The sequence below is a fragment of the Onychostruthus taczanowskii genome, unplaced genomic scaffold (assembly GCF_017590055.1).
Source record: "Onychostruthus taczanowskii isolate IOZ18803 unplaced genomic scaffold, ASM1759005v1 scaffold105, whole genome shotgun sequence".
NCBI classification, from domain to species: domain Eukaryota; kingdom Metazoa; phylum Chordata; class Aves; order Passeriformes; family Passeridae; genus Onychostruthus; species Onychostruthus taczanowskii.
Genome location: NW_024497078.1, coordinates 271,019 through 291,853, shown reverse-complemented (window position 1 = coordinate 291,853; position 20,835 = coordinate 271,019). Strand labels below are relative to the sequence as shown.

At 40.1% G+C, this 20,835-nt stretch overlaps 2 protein-coding genes across 3 annotated transcripts in view; one reads left to right on the top strand and one right to left on the bottom strand.

Moving 5' to 3' along the window:
- The window catches only part of RNF17 (ring finger protein 17), a 39,299-nt gene extending 37,705 nt beyond the window's left edge, over positions 1 to 1,594 (top strand). The window contains exons 34-35 of the mRNA XM_041414544.1: positions 980 to 1,169; positions 1,496 to 1,594. Coding sequence (XP_041270478.1) covers positions 980 to 1,169; positions 1,496 to 1,594 — 289 coding nt within the window. The remainder of the gene's footprint in view (positions 1 to 979; positions 1,170 to 1,495) is intronic.
- A 2,359-nt stretch (positions 1,595 to 3,953) lies between these two features.
- On the bottom strand, positions 3,954 to 20,617 carry CENPJ (centromere protein J). Of its 2 annotated transcripts, none has more exons than XM_041414470.1 (16): positions 20,115 to 20,617; positions 18,951 to 19,074; positions 17,928 to 18,161; positions 17,127 to 17,274; positions 15,896 to 16,001; positions 13,975 to 15,598; positions 10,568 to 10,700; positions 9,611 to 9,776; positions 8,306 to 8,545; positions 7,586 to 7,685; positions 6,308 to 6,408; positions 5,528 to 5,626; positions 5,278 to 5,418; positions 5,091 to 5,175; positions 4,877 to 4,997; positions 3,954 to 4,269 (listed from the first exon to the last, which is right to left on the bottom strand). In XM_041414470.1, exons 1-16 carry the CDS (start codon positions 20,490 to 20,492, stop codon positions 4,077 to 4,079), a joined length of 3,993 nt encoding a protein of 1,330 aa, XP_041270404.1. In that variant the 5' UTR covers positions 20,493 to 20,617; the 3' UTR covers positions 3,954 to 4,076. The 2 variants fall into 2 exon arrangements, with proteins under 2 accessions (XP_041270404.1, XP_041270413.1); XM_041414479.1 differs by having other exon boundaries at positions 6,308 to 6,405.
- Positions 20,618 to 20,835: the final 218 nt, after the last annotated feature.

Genomic DNA, 20,835 nt, shown 5'->3' with positions numbered 1-20,835 from the left:
CTCAAAACAAGGGCTGAACCCTCCAGGTGTACAAACAAATCCCGATCTTGTGTGACTGTCTTCTACACAGAAGACAGCTGGGGAATAAACTGAGGGGTAAGGAGTATCTGAGTGGGACATAGCCTGCTCTGCCTGTGTGGAAAATGGAAGTTCAGGTCCCTGTTCTGTGCAGTTCTGAGATGCTCTGGACTGCTCCTGTGCTGACACAGATGTCAGCTGAGCATCTCAAACATCCCAGGCTTTTAGGGTTCTGTAAACCTGTCTGAATTTCTCATACGTATACATTTACATATGTGTGGATAGTACATAGTACTACAGTGCATATATAGAACCTGTGTGTATATATATGTTATATATATATACACACTCACACATATATATGTACTGCTTAATTGCAATGACTTGCTCTCAAGCTTATTGTGGAATGTACACTTCCTTGCTGAAGATGATGCAGAAATGGGGATTTGAACAGATTTTGTGCTTTACAGTCTGTTAGGGTCTTGGGAGACTGTCTCTTCTGTTTCAGAGTTGCATTTCTCTCCTTCCCCATTCCCTTGCTTCTGGGATAGAGAGATCAAGAATGGGGAGATGACAATGTAAACCCCCAGTACCTATTACCAGTGGTGTGTCTAGAGCACATTCAGGTGTGAAGCATTTGAACCACAAAGGTTTGTGGAGCTGCATTGTGGTGATTCACACTTGGATCCTTGTGCTGCAGTCTCCTGGGAGTTCTCCCTGAGAGGGGTACTGGGGAGGGGTCTCTGAAGCTGGGCTGCTTTCTGATAGCTCCTCTGCTAAGTCCTTCAGCGGGCCTAGCACTGCCTGAGGAATTGTTGAGTGATGTTGGCATGTTTCTGTGGAGCAGGGACTCCAGTCCTGGTTCCCACAGCATATAAGTGCTGTGTGAGCCACGCGGCCATCCTGATGTCCTTACTCCTGGTGGATTGCCGTGGGCAAACGCTTCTCCTTTTGCTTTCAGATTGCGTCACATACCTTGTCATCTGCTGAAGTACCCAGTTCAAGCAGTACGAGTTCTGTTGGCTGGATTTAGACCTGCTTCAGATGACAAAAACGTGGAAAGAATTCCTTATTCCCCAGAATGGAGCCTGAAGGCATTGTGGACCATGGTGGACTGTGTTGAAGGAAAGCGTCTCTCTGCTTCCATACTTGTAAGAAATGCCTTTTTTTTTCCCCTTGTTCTTGCTGAGCCTAAAATTCTTACTAGTACTCTAAGTCTTTGTTTTACTGTGAATCCTCATAGTTTAAAATTGAAAACCATTTACCATGAAGGAAAGCTAAGAGAAAATGGTGTGGTGTTCTTAATTCTGCAATCATGAACTTTCTGAGCATTCCTATTATTTTAAAACCAGTTTACGTAAAAACAGGTGGTCTTTTTATATTCACAGTTCCATTTAGACAGTGAGTGTAGCCAATGAAATCTTTCAGTATCAGTTTGAGATTTAAATCTGTAACTGTCCACACTGTAAACTTTCAGACTGTTTCACCAGAGGTCACCATTTCTCTGTATGGAGATGACAAAAATCTGGTTCATCTGAAGTTGATAGAAATGGGTCTTGCAGAGTTGGATCAGTGACATGTAAGTGCAGTGACCATGAACTACAAATTCATACCACTAGGGAGGGATGATTGCAGAAGCTGTAAGTGAAGTATAAACTGCCAGTAATGTGGACAACTAAAGTTTATTTGAGAAAAAATCCCTTCTGTCCACATACCCATTCTATTAGTAAAGTATTTAACATAAACAAAAAGTTGTTAAAAATTAACTTTTTTACATACCATTACTGAAACCCTCAGTTTTAAGAATTTACAGGCACTGAAATAAAGAACCCTGGGGTGGTAGAACATAAAGAGCTGCTGCTGCCAGTAACTGAAAAAGGCAATTTGCAGATGTAGCAGTGTGTTCTGCCCAAACAATCAAAACTAATCTTTATTATCTGCTTTTGATCTGTGTCAGGTGCTGGTGGTTCTCAGTGGTTGCTCAGGCAAACATCCATGATAACATGCTGGTGTCCACATGTCTAGACAAACATGGAAAATTTTTAATGAAGAGCTTTTTACTATGTGTATAAAGGTCTTCATTAAGGTTATGTGTTATCCATGGGGAATACCAGAGACTTGGATTTTCAGATTTCTTGGCCAACCTTTTGTCATTTTTCTTTCCCATTTATTTATTCCTATTCCCTTCCCATTTTATAAGCACTCTTCTAGCAGATGTGAACAGATTATGTTCCTAACACTTTCTGATGTTGGAATAGTGAAACTTTATATCCACATCTCAATCTTTTCTGGCCTTGGAGCCTTAAGTTTTGTCCTGTGATACCCATCTCATAGGAGTCGATGGAACTAATGCATAATAGTGGTGAAGAATTAGATCAAAAGCTGATGCAGGTACACTTTTTCTAGTATCTGATCTGTTAAAATACTTGGAGGGAAGATGAACTTTCATTATTGTGACATAACTCTTGTTTGTGTTTCAGATTTATTTGGTGGTAGACATCTCCACCCAGCACCAGATAGGGAGCAAACAGCTGGGGCTGCTTTACTGTCTTTGTTCTGGAACACGTTTGCATTGTTTCTCGTTTCTGTTTTCACTTTCAGGTGTTGTTACACCTCTTTCACTTCAGAGTTTGGGAATAAACAGTTTGGTCAGCATGCACCTGAAAGCTTGTTTTCCTTTACTGCTGTAGTATGTGAGGTTTCTTTGGGTGTCTCTTCATTGTACTAAATCCTTTACCTGTAAAGGTCAGCCCCTCCCAGTCTCTCCAAGGAGAGCTTTGTCTGGATTATGAAGGAAAGCATTTGTGTGATGACTCCACAGCCTCTCCAGGCAGCCAGTTCCAGGGCTCGGTCACCCTCCCAGTAAATCACCCTCTTGCTGTTCAGAGGAAACCTGCTGTGCTTCAGTCTGTGCTCATACACACAGAGCCTTGCACACATGTCTTCCTCCAAGCTCCCACAAAAGCAAGGGTCCAAAGCTGATCTCTGTGCCCAGGCACAAGGGGACAAGCAGTGGCAGGATCCTGTTGCACTTCCAGAACCTATTCTGGTACTGACCACATATGTCCTAGGTTGCAAATACCCCAGAGAAGCTCATGCTCATTTTCAACATGTTTTCATTTCAAGACCAAAACCCCACTGTTTGTCACCCATCTTGAAAGCAACTCAGCCCTGAATTATGTAACAGCTGCTGTTGGAGCAGTTTTACCAGAAAGCCCAGGACCTGTCTCTGCACCCAGCCAGGGAACTTCTGGCGTGAGTGAGCACAGTTCTCATTGCCACCCTGTGAGTAATAAAGGGCATAGACAGAGTAAGGACAGAGCTGGCCTTCACTGCGGAGAAAGGGGAGGGGGCAGAGGAGACAAGAAGAAAGTATCTTCTACTGTGTGAGAGAAGGAAACAAATTTTTCAACATGCACAAGAATGGAGACTCAGAGCAGCCAGCCCAGCAGCAACCTTTTGATAGTAGGTACGGCAGAATTTTGAAAGACAAGTCAACTTAAAAATAGCTGTTAGGTGGGAAAACTGGATGAGGTGACTTTTTTTTTAATTTTCTGGTGTCTCTGAGTAGCTTGGAGATCGAACCTGTCCCCCAGTTTCACCTGTGTTAGCTCTGTGAGTATAGAAGAGCAGTTTATAGAATAGACACTGCAGTCTGCTAATGCTGTTGCCTCCTGACTCTGAGATGAAGAAAATATGATGAAAGAAAAAGAACAGTCCAAGACTGCCATTCCCTTGGTCTTTTAAGCAGTAAGTAAACTGATGTCTAAAATATGGTGGGGTCTGCAGTTGTTTCAGTGTTCAGTGACAGCTGATTTAAAAAACACCCTTTAATGCCACATGGCTGAATACCAAATCAGTAAACTGTTCCTTAAACATAGACATGGGAAAAAAGAATTAGCAAAAGAGCTGATGTAGTAGCACCCACTGAAAAATAAATTTATTTAGAGGAAAGTATAAATAATATATACACAACAAGCTTTAAGCTTTTTCACTTGTTTACAGAAATGTACATTATCTTTGCTGATGTGCTAATACTTCAACAACTTTGAGATGGTCTACAACTTGGTGTCCATGATAATATTACCATCCTTGTCCTTTATTCTGACTCTGCCAGAGACATACTTGGTTTCCTGCTGTCCGTTCACGTACACAGTCTTGACAGTCCCATCTGGATACTCCCGTCTCTTAAACTGTGGTGTGTGCAGTTCTCGCTGGCCATTATTGAACTCTATAGTTTTGGTTCCATCTCTGCATTAAAGGGGAAAGAAAGCCCCAAGGATTATGCGTTGGTGTAAGATTAGTCTCAGAACAAGCATCAGATATGTAAGCCTAAATGAAGGAAGACTTTTAAAAACAGTATTTGTCGAAAAATCTGTTAACTGTCTCAGCTGGTTCACACTCAAAAATCTGTTTATGCAAAACTGATATGACGTCTTTATACTTGAGAGCCTCCACTGCACTTTATCTGCATCAAATCCATCACTGCTAAAGTCCAAGGGAAGTTTAAAACTTGGTATTTTGAGCACTATCAGTTACCTGCTGTCAGTCACACCTGCTTCCCACACCAGCCAGGTTCCTAGATATTTTTTCTAGAATTATGTACAAATAGAGAAGTCTCTTAGGGTATGAGACAATACACTGTCTATGCTTCTTCCATGCCACCAAAAAAAAAAACAAACCCAAACTAAAAACACCCAAAAGTCAAGCAGTAAGTGTGTGTTCACAGTGTAGTCCATTGAAATGCAAACCTGCAGGAGATGTAGAAGCACACCTGTCACCACATAGTGTCCCTGTCACTGAGCACCACGTGCTGCCATCCCCTGCCCAGCCCAGGGCCCCAGAAGGAAAAGCTCACCGCTGCACACGAACAACGGTGCCATCAGGAAAGATACTTTCTTCTTGGCCATCTGTAAATAGACTCTTAATTGTCTGATCAGGGAAGGTTATTTCCTTCTTGCCATCAGGATAATGCTTCTCTGAAATGTATTTTGAGACAATATGCTTATTACATAAATATATATCTATATCTGGGCAATAATTCTGGCAGTGGAGTTGAATGATTTCTTTACCTATTTGTCCATTGGAAAACTGCAAGATCTCTAGGCCGTCAGAGTATGTAGTGTGAGTAGTCTTAGCATCAGCATAATAATAAATCTGCAGACAACAGTTGAGATTTAGTGTAACTAAAGTTTTAAATGAGGGTAGACGTGCAGCTAAATAAGCGTTTATTGAAAAATGCAGATATAGGATACCTACCACTGTTTGATCAGGCATAATCTGTTTCACATCCCCATTGAAGAAGGTTATAGTTACGGTCTTCCCATCAGAGCCCACTTTTTTCCATGTTCCATTTGGGAAAAATATAAGGTGACAGCCATTTTTCAAAACCTTCTCAACCTAATGAAAACACGAGTGAGGTCAGTATTGAGCCCTCACACTCACATTCTCACTCGTCTTCCCCAACAGCTGTCTTCCAGAATTTCCAAGTGCCAAGCTCTCATTTTACCTTTCCATCAGAATAAGCAGTTTCTCTCTGTATCTCTTCACTGCCAATAAATGCAGAAGCAGATGGTGGTGACACATAAGCTTCATTAGGAGAGGTGTCCTGAGATGACAAGCAAAAACTCAAATCAAGCTTTGTCTTAATATACTTTTTTCCTAGGCTGACAGGTATTTTAGGAAACAAGGAGCATCACAGAAGGAAGATGAATATGGGGAGGCATAAACACAATCTGGGGTTTAAGCAACTCCAAGTATAATTCACGTGGTACAAGCGATGGAGACTGAGCAATCATTGGATATCTGTGGTCAGTTGTAGTCTGGACTAAAGTGGAATTCAGTGATGTGCTATAACATGGTGCTCAATTTCCTTAAGAAATCCACATCATGGTATGAAACTATCAAGTTCTCTAAAGCCTAAGTGTAACCTACAGCAAATAATGTAAGAAATAATTAAACTATTTAAAAGATCCTTGCACAGTTGCCCTACATGGTGCATAAGAACATCCATACTTCTTTAGCCCTCCCAAAAGGTAAAAAATTCAAAAGAGCAGGAGATTATTACTTTTTATTTTTCCTGAGCCAAAGAATAATGCAACTACTAGACCAAGGTAAAACACTCCTCATTGACTAGTACATAGCCATTTTCTGTTACGACAATAAAAGCTGAAGAACACAAAAAGATGAGTCAGCAGCCTCATCAGTCACCCTCCAGATACTCATTAACTTTTCTATTTTAGCCTTTTTCTTCCCTGCTTTGAAAATCAAATCAAGACACGGGACTTACCACCATTAAAGTCTGAGAATAATCTTCTAGTGCTGTCGTTGCCTCAGAGTTGTTTCTCTCATTAGCAGTTCCTGATGCAGGTGTTCTAGAAAGTTTTCCTACTGAGATACATGTAATAGTTAAATTGGACAGAGAAATTAAAGTGTGGTTTAAGAGTTACAATTATATAGGAGGTCAAGCTGTACAGGACACCCACATTTCTTAACTGCAGTAGAAACTGAAAGCAGGATATTTATTAAAAGGATAGGCACATGCCCAGAAAATGATGAATCAATCACTGACAATGTTTTGTGTGCCAGCAAGAAGCTAGAACTGAAGAATGGTTACAATGGACATTTAATGCACTTTCTCTCCTATTTAATCTCTGTAGATTTACAAAGGATTTGCCCCTCCTAGAAATTTAGACAACATTATTAGTGATGCTTTATAATGAACAAAGGAAGATGAATATCAGTTTTTAACACAAACTGATCAGCATATTTTTTTCATGTCTCCCCTATCAAATTACCAAAATAAAACTACCTTCAATTCTGGAACATACTCCTGTAACAGATAGCATGATGGCTGGATGAGCTGTCAGAGGTGTCAAAAAAGTACCCTGCAGTTACTTCCCATATGTGCTTATCCCTTAGGAAGGCAGACACTAACTGTGAACAAGGAACACCTGCCACAGCATTGCCCATATGATTACAGATCTGCTAACAGAAGGTTCTGAAGAGACACAGCAGTTCTGATGTTGTCAACACACTCAGCTAGACATTAGAAAGAAGTTCTTCACTGTCAGAGCAGTGAGGCACTGGAGCAGGTTGCCCAGAGAAGCTGAGGTTGCTCCTTTCCTGGAATGGTCCAAGGCCAGGCTGGATGGGGCCCTGAGCACCCTGGTCTAGTAAAAGGTGTCTCTGCCTATGGCAAGGGGTTGGAACTGGATCAATCTTTGAGGTCCCTTCCAAACAAACTATTCAGTGACTGATCTAACCAACATCTGCAGCTTGGAGAACACCAGTGATGAATGTCATTTCTGATTACAGAAAGCAGCTTCTGCAGTGCTCCAGACCATCAAGCATGACCAAAGCATTTTTCACTCCAAAACTGGAGCGAATTCCCAGCTTTCTCCAAAATCCCACCCTAGGAGGTATTTACTCAATACATATGCTCAAGCCCATGACAGTTCCCACTCTGTCTCCTTTTGAAGTGGTAATGCACTCCACAAAGCAAAACTTCACATTCATCCTATTTTAAAGATTTAACAGAATTCTCTGCATAGACAAATATTTTTACCTTTTGCTTGTGAATAACTTTTGCCATTTATCCTGCTGCACTTCTGTACTGGAAGAAGCGGAGATGCACTTTGACTTTTTAGGCCTCTACTTGGTAGACACTAAAAGAAAGGAAGTATTTGTGGTTTACGTGACATGTAATCATAACTGTTCATACTGAGTCAATAAAATTTATAGACCATATGACGTTAGATTTACTGGAAGCTTTCTTCACAAACTATACAGTTTTGAGACTTGATCAGCAGAAGGGCTTGTGTGATGTAGCCCAAGCTGCACTTCGGAACTCTTTCTCCTTCAGCTCCCTCACTATCAACAACTCCAGAATGTTAATTTGATGCAAGCAATCCAGAATAATAGTTATAGTTTCAAAACTTAATATAACTGCTTCAGACAATTGTGAACTGCTTGGTTTGCCTGGTTGATCCTGAAGGGGCAGAAGTTCACACCTTAGACTCCATCAATTACTTTTCTTTCATACTTGCATCATTTTTAATTTCCAAGTTGAGTTCCTCAACAAAAGGGATGCTGCACATTGTGAGCACTGACATTTGCAGAGAATATGACATTAACAAAATTCTGTGTCTGTCACCACTAGTCTAGCCCCCACAGCAGTAAATTAAAAGTAAACAGCTAAGTTGTAGCTATTGGAGTCCAAGTATATAAGAGAAAACTCACCAGTATTCAAACAAATATATTTAAAGCACCAAGATTAATAACTTACAGATTCTGCTCTATTTAGACTCATCCCAGGATTTTCTATTTTTTTCTTGTTTCCAGCAGCTTCTACTTTCTTCCAGGCTTCTAGACGAAACTTCTCCATAATTCTGATTTCCTCTTTTAGCTCAAAATTCTCATTTACTAAAGCTTCTATTTGATCTTTCAGGCGTCGATGGGTGGTTGACCATTTTGCCTCTTTTCTTTTTAGACCTTCCTGTAACTCTGCAATCTGCTGTTTTAAAGCCTTAGAAAAATGCATGTTTTCATTTTTAATATAATAAAATGTATTTTAGTTTCTAATAGAAATACAAACACAAGCAAAAAAGGCATAAGTGGCAAAAAAGTCAAATCAGCTTAATAGTGCAGGGGTGAAAGGTAAGGAAGAGTTTTCTTTTCTGAAAGAGTGATTATTTACTTTAAACTACCAACTTTATAAGCTCTACTCCAGCCACAGGAATTGTTTTTCTTGGCACCCTTTACACTTCCTAGATTGGCCAGTACAAATACACTTGAAACAGAAACACAAAATCCTTAATGCTACCTTTGGAAGGCCCTTCAAAAATCTTGGCACAGGAAAACAGGGAGGACACAAACACACGAAAACACAAGCAAATCTGCCTAGTTTAGCAAATGTCAATTCACTTTTCTGAAGGGAAATCTGTAGGGAAGGAAGAGGGAAGTCCCTGTGTGATGTTTAATATGGCTTGTTTATGCATAGGAAAACCATACATCCTGACAATGAAGGAAGAAACAGATCTTGTTCTTTACATCACTGATACCTAAAGACCTATAAGTGATAACAAAATGTAACTTTGAAAATTGTAGAAGATTACTACATAGACTGAACAAGAGTTATAGACAGAATAAAACCCTTGTCGACTTCTAGTTTGCACTTTGATCCACTACCATGAATAAAAACTTACAACTTAAGTTGTAACTTAACTTTTAACTTCAGGAATTGTGTTTCAAAGTTGAAGATCATTCTATCAGTCACCAGCAGTTTTTAGTATGGAAATGTGACAAAAAGATTTGCTCATGAGGATTTTTTGCCTTAAAACCATCAAACAGCATTGTAAAGACTGTAGTTCCCTCCCTCAATTAAGAGCACTTTAGATTGGAAAAAAACCAGAACTTTAAGATCATTGAGTGCAACTGTTATTCCAATACTGCCAAGTTCACCACTAACCCACATCTGCTAGCAGTTCCCATTTTGAAATCACTTGTAATCTTTGAATTAAGTTAGAATTTAGTTCTTGACTGCCTTTAAGTGAACTTACATGTGGACTAGAATAATAACATATTTTCATACCTGAATTTCATCCCGTTCTTTTTTATCTGGAATTGCTCTAGCTTCTGTGGTGTATTTTTCAAAAACTTTACGCTCCTTTTGCAGTTTTTTAATTTCCTTTTTTTTATATTCTTCTATTTCTGCCAATTCTTGGGCTTTCTTCTGTTCAAAGTCTGCAATTTCTTTCCTATAATTATGAAACAAAGTTGTTGCTTTAGCCCAAATCTCCTTTAAATCTGGATTTTAAGAAAGAAAGTGAAGACTCAATGTCTTGTGGCCACAGACTGCAATTCAGCATCCATTACCCCCAGGAAGACTTACTTATAAACGGCATTACTTATTCAAGGAGCAAGAATTGTCACACAGCAGGTGTTTGAAGTCCAACCACAAACATTATCCTGAATTCAGAAAAGCTTTGGCCAAAATCTTGCCACATTCTTCAGAAAATTACAACACTATCCCCCAAAAGCACCAGAGAAAATAATCTGCTAATAGGAGGTCAAAAATTAAATGTTAGCCAAAGACACAATGCTGTTTCCAAACAAAACAAACGTGGCTGTGGTAGGAACAGATGTGCCCCATTTATGTCATCAGAGGTAATTGTTCTGTTCTATATGCCACTTTAAATGTCCCTGTTCAAATTAAAAGATTCTCAGTGTGTACACACAAATATCAAATCCAAAGCAAAAGCACTAAGACCAGTTCTGCAAGGCTAATTCAGGATTGTATTATCCTTTAGAATAAAAGTACACATTCTCCAAAATAGAGCCTTTAGGGACATCATATTAACTGAACAGGGGTTCTTAAACTGTGTGTAATAATTACAGTTTAACTTACCCATAGAGCAACAACTTGTGTCTAGCCCTATCTCCGGTGTAACTGAAGCATGTGAACCTGTGCTGCTGGTAAGTGGACATTAGGAGAGTCTGCAACACGCTATGAAAGTGAATGCACCAAAATGTTTTGAGTAAAAATTACCTGATATTTGCCAGGGCGTGCTCTCTTTCCTCACGGAGTTTACTCAGAGTTGTGTTTTCAGCTCGGAATCTCTCAATTTCATTTTCCAACTCAGCGAGTCTCTCTCTCAGTAGCTGGGATGGAACAGTGTTTCCTATCAAAGCACAGGCACATTATCCAAATGGCATTCATAAGACTGAAGTGAACAATTATCACACACCAGCTTAAAATTTGTTAAAAAGAAAAACCAAGTAAATACTATTTTTAGAGACATAGTAAATATCATTTAGAGACGGCAGTAATTTTGCAAAAAAATTTCTACTATCCAAATAATACAGAAGTTATGTTTTAAAACACTGCACTATTTACTCAAGTACCTCAAATATGGATTAGATGAATTACTTTTGTAGTACTTTTACCTACTGAATGCATCTTTCATCTTAGTAGAACTAAAGCTGAATTTGGAACTGAAATTTCAACAGCTTCACGTCAAACCAGGGAAATAAAATGAAGGTACAAGGGTGTAATGAGTGTATATGGCACACATGTAGGTACATACCACATCTATGTGCTGGGTGCATGTATACAGTATGATGGTATAGGGTATATCAAACAGGAAAGTTTATGGTTCTAAGTTTTATCAAGTTTTAGTCACTACAAAGTCTGTTCACATCCATTCCTGATGGAAAATCTGTTGCAGAGGCTGATAATAGGGAGGGGTTTTTGTGGGCTTTTTTCCCATCCCAGTTTGCTGTTCAGTCACTACTTAAGAATCCACAGGGCTTCAGAGTCTGACTTTACAACAGAATAGATTAAACATTGATGTTGCTGTGTAGGTGGTTTTCCCTCCTCTGAAATGTTGTAAAAAAAAAAAACCTCAACCCCACCCCTGTTCCTGCAAACTTTTAGCAGCCATCTTTAGACAAGCCTACACAATCAATTCTCCAGAAAACAATAAGCAAAAGTAGCAGCTTTCATATGAATCACAGAATATCCTGACTTGGAAGGGACACAAAAGGATCATCAAGCCCAACTCCTGGCCTTGCACAGGACATCCCCAAGAGCCACACCATGTACTTGAGTGCATTGTCCAAACACTTTTTGAACTGTCAGGCTGGTGCTGTGACCTCTTCCCTGGGGAGCCTGTTCCATTGCCCAGCCACCCTGTGGGGTGGTAAGGTAATACCCAGATAATATCCAACCTGAACCTCCCCTAACACAATTTCAGGCCATTCCCTTGATTCAAAGGAATCCACTCCACAGCAGGTACTCTAAAGTAAAGCACATTTTTATTGGAGCCAAGAGATCATGCAGGGGTTAGCACTCCATGTGCATGTCTGACTGGGGTTCATTTTGCACAGGCATTTATACTTCACAGTTCCAGCATCCACCCTTGTTTGTTTGTTTATCTAAAAGCTGCCATTTTAAGGGTTGGGGTCTTACCTAACGTGTGGTTTCTTTATCCTAGGGCTACAAACACAGTACATAGTTCCTATCTAACATGTTCATCACATTCACCTTACTGCTGTTATGCGTTTCTGTGCTTTATTGATTACATTCTTCTGTCTATGAAAACAAACCTTATGACTTTGCATTTTTCCAGGCTTCTGTGATAGCCAACATGCCTCTCCCTTCTTACCACCTCAGCCTGCTAGGGCTAGGCCTCTGCTTGCAAAAGTGGTTACAGTCAGACACAGCAGTTACATTTAAGTTTTTCTTAATTGATATTTATGCTAAGGTGCTGATGTCAAGTGAGGCCAGTCTTTCAAGTTCAGGTCTGTCACTGCTCACCACAGAGAACAGATCAGTGCCTGCCCCTCCTCTTCCCCTCACAAAGAAGCTGCAGACTGCAATGACATCTCCCCTCAGTCTCCTCTTCTCCAGGCTGAACACAGCAGGTGGCATCAGCCATTCCTCATACAGCTTCCGCTCCAGATCCTTCACCATCCCTATGGCCCTCCTTTGGATGTTCTCTAATTATTGTCTTTTTTTATGTGGTGGCACCCAGAACTGCCCCAGCACTGCAGGTGAGGCTGCCCCAGAGCAGAGCAGAGCGGGACAATCCCCTCCCTTGCCCGGCTGGCCATGCTGTGCCTGATGCCCCCAGGACAGGCTTGGCCCTCCTGGCTGCCAGGGCACTGCTGGCTCATGTTCAACTTGTCACAGACCAGGACCCCCAGGTCCCTTTGTGTGGCACTGCTCTCCAGCATCTCATTTGCCAGTCTCTCTGTACATCCAGGGTTGCCCCATCCCAGGTGCAGAATCCAGAACTTTCCCTTCTTCAACTTCCCCTGCTTGGTGATTGCCCAGCCCTCTCAGGTCACTCTGCACGGCCTCCCTGTCTTCAAGGGAGTCAACAGCTCCTCCCAACCTTTAGTATGGTTGGCAAACTTACTTAGTATACTTCCAGTTCTGTGTCCAAGTCATTTATGAAGATGTTGAAGAGCAGAGGGCAGAGGATGGAGCCCTGTGGAACCCCAGTAGTGACAGGTCACCAGTCTGATGTCACCCCATTCACTGGAACCCTTTGTGCCTGACCTGTGAGCCAGTTGCTCACCCATCACATGATGTGTTTATCCAGCTGAATGCTGGACATTTTGTTCAAAAGGATACTGAGGTGAAATCAAAGCCTTTACTGAAATCCAAAAAGGTTACATCAACTGGCTTACCATAAAAATTTAAACAAAATCCTAAATATTCACTGGAGCAGAGTCTGAAACAAAGATCACAACTTCAGTGACAAAATATTTAAATATGAGGCTGTGCCATCATGCTTTCACTGAACAACTCCATTTAATGATAGCAGAAATGCAACAGCTGCAACAGGGGGTTTTAGAGGTAGTTCTGCACAGACTGTAACCATATAGATGAAATCAAACTTGGGCAAAGCAGAAAAATGAATCCACATTTCCCATATTCCACATGAACTCTGTAGATACTATACTGCTTTCAGAAAACACAGACAAGTCTGCCACTCCCTTATATTTCATAAGAGGAAAAAGTTAACCTAGCAGTGAATAGCATTACCCTACTGTGGTAAAAATCCACTGTGGTGGAAAGGAAGGTACCACTTCATTTTCAGCTTGCCCTTGCTATTTTCCTTCATTCAGAATCAGTGATCAAGCAGCTTCAGATCAAGTTACTTCAATGGGCTGAAGCCTCCAGAGGGAAGGGGAAAAAAAACCCCACCAATTAATTTTTTGAAAAGAAGTTTTCACCAATCAGAGTCATTCTGCAAGCTGAGTAATTGTTAGATCTGGCATCAGACATGCAACCAGAGATGCAGGGGGAGAATAGGGCCATTTCTCACAGCAGAAGTCTGTACTTAAACCCTCTGGTGTAATTTCAGTTTGCAGCTTAAGCACTAGTAGGGAAGACTTGTACAACACACCTTCCTCACCACCTCCTACCAGTTGCTGTTCTCTCACCTCCCAGCTCTGGTTCCGCATTTGATTTGGTTTCACGCTCTGCATGGCAGCCTGCCTTCTGCTTTGGCTTCAGTGAAGGAAACAGTTTCATCATCAGGTTTGATACAGGAGGTCCATTTGAATCACTGTCCACTGCAGACTCTTTGGACATTTCATCTCCTTTCTTTGAGGCAACTTTTCTCTTTATTGCTTTGTCTGGGACAGTCATATCATTCTTAAAGCAAAAGTCCATCTGCAAAGGCGTTTTAGTATATTTTTCAGGTAAATCAATGCTAACATAATTTTCATCAAGATCACTCCATGTTCTTTCATCATCAAACTCAAACTTATTCCTGCTCATACATGACATGCTTCTGTGATCGTCTGTAGCTTTTCTAACCTTTTGCTTTGACAGTGCACCACAATCTTTGTCTGACAACCCAAGGTCAGCATCTCCATTTCTGCTCTCTTTGCTGATGTCCGTAACAGAACTACCACAATCTAAAAATTCTGGTTCACTTTCTCTGTGGTTCACAAGGGCTGTCTTAGCATCTTTGTTGTCATGCTTCAATGTGGCCCCAAATTCACTCTCAGAATCTGTAGCAGTATCACTGTTGCCCTCACTCTTATCTTCACTTACAATCCAGTGATTACTTTTTAAAGCAGGAGCTGCTTTCACGGAAGAAGCTGAGAATATTACACCATCTGTTTTACTCAATGGATCCTTCATTCTAAAATCTGTTCCTGAATTTGAGGCTGTATGCATAACTGGGCTATCATTTATATTTTCCTGTGCCACGCAGTCTGCCCTTTTATTTCTCTCATTTTTAAGTTCAATGGCCAGCGCCTTGACTTGCTGCTGCTTTGCCTTGATAGGAGTAGAAGACATCCTACGGCCTTTTGAAGTTTGCTGGTCTCGTTCCAAGATCCTTTGCACAAATGAGGAATTACTTGAGAAAGATATTTCATCTGCAACTTGTTCTAGAAACAAAAATTCATCTAATTCTAGATTCTCTTTTTCTTTTTCTTTTTCCCAGTTCTCCAGTTTATTCTGAAATGAAAGCTCAAAAGACAGTTCTGAATCTTTTACAGGCTGACCTGTGGGACATTTAGAATCAGAAAAGGTACTGGTCAGTTCTTGAGACAACTGAGACTTTTCAGCACCAGGTAATTTGTTTTTGATTTTGCCAGTGTTAGACTTAGCAAATTCTACTCTGTTCTCTGTATTTTCTATTTTGTTGTTAATTTCTGATGCGTAAGAATCTCTCATCTGTCCATCATGATTTTTTCCTGATTGCATTCTTGTTTCTAATGACAAGATATTTTCTCCATTGTGATTCCTGAGTACCACTGTCTTCTGAATAGGACAGCGTTTTACTTTATGGGGGTGGCTGTATTTTTTACATGGTGCAAAAGGATTTTCAGAAACCAGTTCTTTCCCAGGAAGCACAGTTTTCTTCTGTATTTGTAATCTGTCCACTTTAATAACATTTCTATCATCTAAAGCCCTTTGTTGAAGTTTTGAGGTGTTTTCTCCAAGTTTTGTTATTTTAGACTTGGCATTAGTGAATCTTGTTAAACCTTCCCCTCTTTTCAGGAAGGGTCTCTTGATCACTGGTTTTTGGACAGCTGATCCATTTGTCTCCTGAAAATGAGTAAAGAAAAGCAAACGATAAAATGTTAAAAAGCTCCTTACACAGTTTGAAGATTTCTTCAAATAAATCCCAGACATCAGTAGAAATTTACATGGTATATTTCTACTGGATTTCCGAAGACTTAAGCAAGTGAAGTATTTGGGGCTTATTATTTTTTAGAATGCGAATGTTGCATTCAGCGTTAGCTTTCCCTGCTAGCATCTTCCTTGCACACTTTTAAAGCACCTATCACATCTCAGCACAATATATAAAGAAGAATGAAGGTTTTTAGAGCAATAATCAATAACCTGTAACTTCTGGGTTTGCTCCAGACGCTGTTCTTCTAGCTGTATCTGTTCTTCCAAGAATTCTTCAAAAGTCTGTTTCTTCTCATGTATTGCAGCTTTAATGGGTCTAGAGTAATTATAAAAACAACTTATAATTCTGTATAAAATAACTATGTTTAACATCACTGGTAATCAAAGACCTATGGTGTAATTGTATAAAAGATGACAAATTCTGAGGTGCTTTAGGCATTAAGTTAATCTGAGAAATACATTTCAACACTACATGTTTATCCAATCCCTGCAATAGTTAATATACAAATCTAAAAGGCACTGTGTGCAGGGTTTGTTGCTTTTTCTTTCACTGCTTTTCTTAAGGACCCTTTCCTTCGGACAAATCACCCAACTTCCACTCATAATTTAGTCACACTGCCAATTCCTACAGCATCACCTTTCCACTCAGGGATGCTACTGAGATAACGTTCCCTGTCTCCCTCTTTGATATTCCTCCTCCTTCACAGGAGTGCTGGGTCTGGCTGGCAGGGAGTGAGCTTTTTCTATAGATAACAGCACTGATAACATAATATTTTAGCTATTACTGAACCCTGCTTGTACAACATCAGGGCTTTCTTTGCTTTTTCATGCTGCTGCCCACGCCAGGAAGCAGGCTGGGGGTGGTCAAGACCTACCCGAGGGGAGACACAGCCTCGTTTCATAGAATGACATAATCACTGTGTGGTTTGGGTTGGAAAGGACTTTAAAGATCATCTCGTTCCCACTTCCCAACCCCGCCGCAGTGGGCAGGGACAACTTCCACTAGACCAGGTTGCTCAGAGCCCCGTCCAGCCTGGCCTTGGACATTTCAAACAACCATAACTCCCCATAATAAACGAAAAAGTCACAGCCTCCCTCACATTACTACTTTCAGAGCATAACAGTGGATAGGAGGTTGTAATAAATCCAACTGGGAACAGCAATCGTAACTGCTTATATACCCAACTACACTTCTATGCTGTCATTACCCCAGGCTGCTCACACACCTCCTCATCCAACACACAACACTTCATCTTTTACAGCACAACCAATTCCAAGCAAGAGCATCTCTTACCACAGGTCTCCACAGTACCTAGAAAAATCAAATCCTTTGTTAAGAAATTGCACAAATTCAGAGCATCAGACTCTTTCACTCAGGACTCATAATTCAACCAAACTTGTGTAATCTGATTAAAAAAAGCATAATCATAGTGTGAATTACCTTTCCTCTGCATTAGTCAACAACTGTTCACCTCCACGGGAATTTTCAGAGACATCTGCGCTTCCCACACCTAATATGTGATCAATGTGATTATCTTCACTCTCCATTAATAATTCCATCTTTTTTTCTGGACACCACATGTTCTTTCCTGTGAAAGCAATAGAGTTGGCTTTTTTTTTTTCATCCCAACAACAAATCAGTTTTCAGCACATACTTTAAACAGCATTCAGGTCAGGTGCAAACCAGAAGGGAGCTTCATGGCCATGTGATCTGAATTCCTACACAAAACAGTTCTAAGATTTCCCCAAATTAATTCTTATTTGAATTTGCACTTTCTTTCTTTTTAATGGAACAAGCAATTATGCATTAAAAATTTTCCACAGAACTTAAATAATCCATTCTGATTGTTCATCTGCTTTGTTATTGTTAACGTATGGCTTAAAAACATAACTGAACAAATGTTGATGTCTGCTGTACTGATGAGCTCTCTCATCAAGCTTCTCGTTTCCCACATATACATGCATAAATTGAGAATATTTTGATTTTTGGCTCATGCTGCTTTTAGCCAAACTCAAACAGACAACAATAGGAACATTCTGAGGTCTGTAAGCTGTCAGTAAACAAAACAACACACCAACTGAAATATAAAACCTTCAGAATAAGTAGCAGAAAATTACTCTCAGTGACAAGGTGAAAAAAAGCACCACACATCAAGTTATCTTTCTATAAATGACTAAGCAGTAATGTATTTGTCTTCCTTGTTTTTCAAACAATTTGGCCTTTTCAGAGGCACATACAGACCTTGCTTTTCACAGGCAGACACTTCTGAAAGATCGCTCTTCAAAGATAAGGTGCATTCTCTGTTGTTCAGCTTTTGTAAAGAATTGTTTTCTTGTGTATGGGAGGGAACAACCAGAGCACGAGCTCTGTCTTCAAAGATCTTCTGGTATCCAGACAATGGCAACTGAGGTGAAGGTGCTAAGCCTGTGGAATGCCCAGGTCTCAGCTTTTGACTTTCAGCCATTACAGTATAACCTTGAAAGGAGAAGGAACAAAATGGCTGTGTCATTCTATTTGTGTCACAGAACTACTGCTCCACAGGAGAAAAGAAATAGCACTGAAGGGCAGGATTGATCACCCAGCCTCCACCCGCATGTCACTGACCCACAATAAGTGATTGGGCAATCTTGATTTTCTTCTCCTAAAATAAGCCCTAATTTAATCTTCTCAGGTAGGCAGAGTGAAAGACTAAGTCAGGTTGGACTGACACTGCCAAGAGCAGAAAGTGCCCCTTCTCAGCTCTAAAAGCTTTTCCCAGCCATGAGCTGTCCCCTCTCCTTGCACCCAGCAAACAAGACTGGAAAACTGATACAGGTTACAAGTCTGTTTTTAAATACAGATCAGCTCACTATCCTGGTTCAGCTCATCACCTGAATGTGATATGTGTGAGCACAAACAAGGAGGGACCACTTCATTTGGCTACACTGAAAGCTTAAAGCAATCAAAAGTACTGTGAGAAGCAGCTAATCAGAAAGGAAAGTACTTGTTTTACACTTCAAGACATGTACTTTGAAGCAAGGGCTCCCATCATAGCACACATTGATCAAACCACAATTACAGCTGGCATTTCATAAAAATAGGACAATATTCCTTCTTCAGTAGCACTCAGCTTTCAGGCACTGAAGCAATGCAGCATTTATCTTTGACTAATCAAGTAATCTTAAAATGAAGAACCCAGAAGACACTTTCATATTTTAACTGGAAAATGAGACTAGATTTTTCAGTTTATACAAAGTACATCATGTGCTTTCTTTCTCAACTTACCAAAAGCTGCTGGCTGGCCAGATACCATGCTAAGTAGTTTCTGCTGCTCTTCCATTAACCTCTGAAGTTGTTCCATCTGTTGTTTCTTTAGCTGTTCTTGTTTCTGCTGTTGCAATTCCTTCAGCTTTTCAAACAAATAAATGTATTAGAGGCTAGGTTTATTTAGAATGTACCAAAGAATTATTTTGTTATAGATTGTCAATAACTTTCTAAGGACACTTAATAATTCCTGTTAAGATACCAATAAATCAGCCAATATTTATTTAGCCACTGATCGATACTACTGACAATATTTAAAAAGTGAGCAAGTATTCTCCTATCATGTAAAATACAGGAGAAAACTTTTATAGCACCTGGTAACTTATGGAATTCTACTCTGGAGACACACACATCATCTCCCTCTCTCCACTCCAGTGAACAGACATAGGGATTTATGCTGATGTAGCTGCTGGCAGAGTGGACAAGGACTTCTTAGTCCTTAACTGCAAGATCTACTAAAGTGCTGCTGAAGACTTCCAGCCAACACAATTTGTATCCAGTACTTGGGAAGAGCTTTAAATGAACAGCCACTTACAGTGGATTGACTGACACACTTGCATTAGGAAAAGAAAAAAAAAAGTACGTAACATAACAGCATTACAATTCCAGGCCTTTTTTTACCCTGATGTCTTGGATACTTTATCACATTCAACACTAACATATCTCCTCATCTAAACAGAGCCAGGTATGTCACACCTACTTTGAGAACTAACACATGATGTTGCTATAGATACAAGAACATACAACTGCACTGTTGTGAGTACCTGTGATCAAGCACTACCACTGCAATGACCAGCGCCCCCTTTCCACAGCCTCAAGTGAAGAAACAATGTAGAACTGTGTGCACCTTTCCAGGTAAAATGATTTTAAGAACGATTTCATTTTAAACTGGTACTTGTGCTACCTGGAAACAATAGTAGTTACACTCTCAGTAAATGCACATCACGAGGAGGACACCAACCTCCATGTGAGCATAATTAGAATTTAGGATTTGCTCTTTAAGCTTGCTGTGGCCTATAAATTCGTTGCAAGGTGTTTGCCTACTTGCAGGCATGACAAATCGTATGCAGGAACAGAGTAAATCTTACTGTAAGAATGTCAAGGAATTCTAGGTATATTTATTACCTGTTCAAGCTTTTGTAAGAGTGAATCACTGTGACTGGATTTCTTCTGACCATCCACTTCACCATGGACTAAATCTGGTTTAGAGCTTTCCATGTTTCCAGCTGCTGCTGGAAAAGGTGTTCCAGTGGTACATTGCTGAAGAGTATGAGAGCTGGCAGACTCTTCACACAGGGAGTCATCACTTACAGAGCAGCTGTCTGAAAGATGCAGCACTTCTTCAGGTACAGCTGTGATGTTTTCAGGTCCAGGTAACAAATTTTCTTTCTTGAAGTTCAAACCAGTAAAACTAGGACCTAATAAGACTCCAGCACGGGCACTATTGAACATCCAATGTGCACTGAAGTTTTGCTCACCACTCAGATTTTCAACAGTTGGCATCTTGCAAGTTGTATTCCAATTTCTTTGCTGATCAGCATTAACACAATAATATTACGTTCTGTAGATTTAAGACAATATAACTTTCAAAGTTCCAGGTGGTTGGTATGGACAGTTATCTATCTAATTCTAGCACCTAGAAATTAAGCAGATAAATAAAATAAGAAATTTACAATAACATTCTCAGTAAAAGAAAATTACTCTCTTACAACCAACCTAATGTATTTATAAAGATAAGTCATAGTCAACAGAAACAATTTGGATAATAAGTAATAAACACTTCTGGTGCAGAAAATCAACATAATCCAACTCTTAATTGCATTATTTGAGTGCAGCCAATATAATC

Bases quoted from the DNA above. Each gene is read 5' to 3' on its own strand.
- CENPJ (XM_041414470.1), bottom strand. From the start codon at position 20,492: ATGCCAACTGTTGAAAATCTGAGTGGTGAGCAAAACTTCAGTGCACAT. The intron at 10,701-13,974 runs GTGAGAGAACAG...GTGCTTTGATAG, and splicing joins TGCGGAACCAGAGCTGGGAG to GAAACACTGTTCCATCCCAG. The intron at 6,409-7,585 runs GTAAAAATATTT...CATGTATCTCAG, and splicing joins AAGTTATTCACAAGCAAAAG to TAGGAAAACTTTCTAGAACA.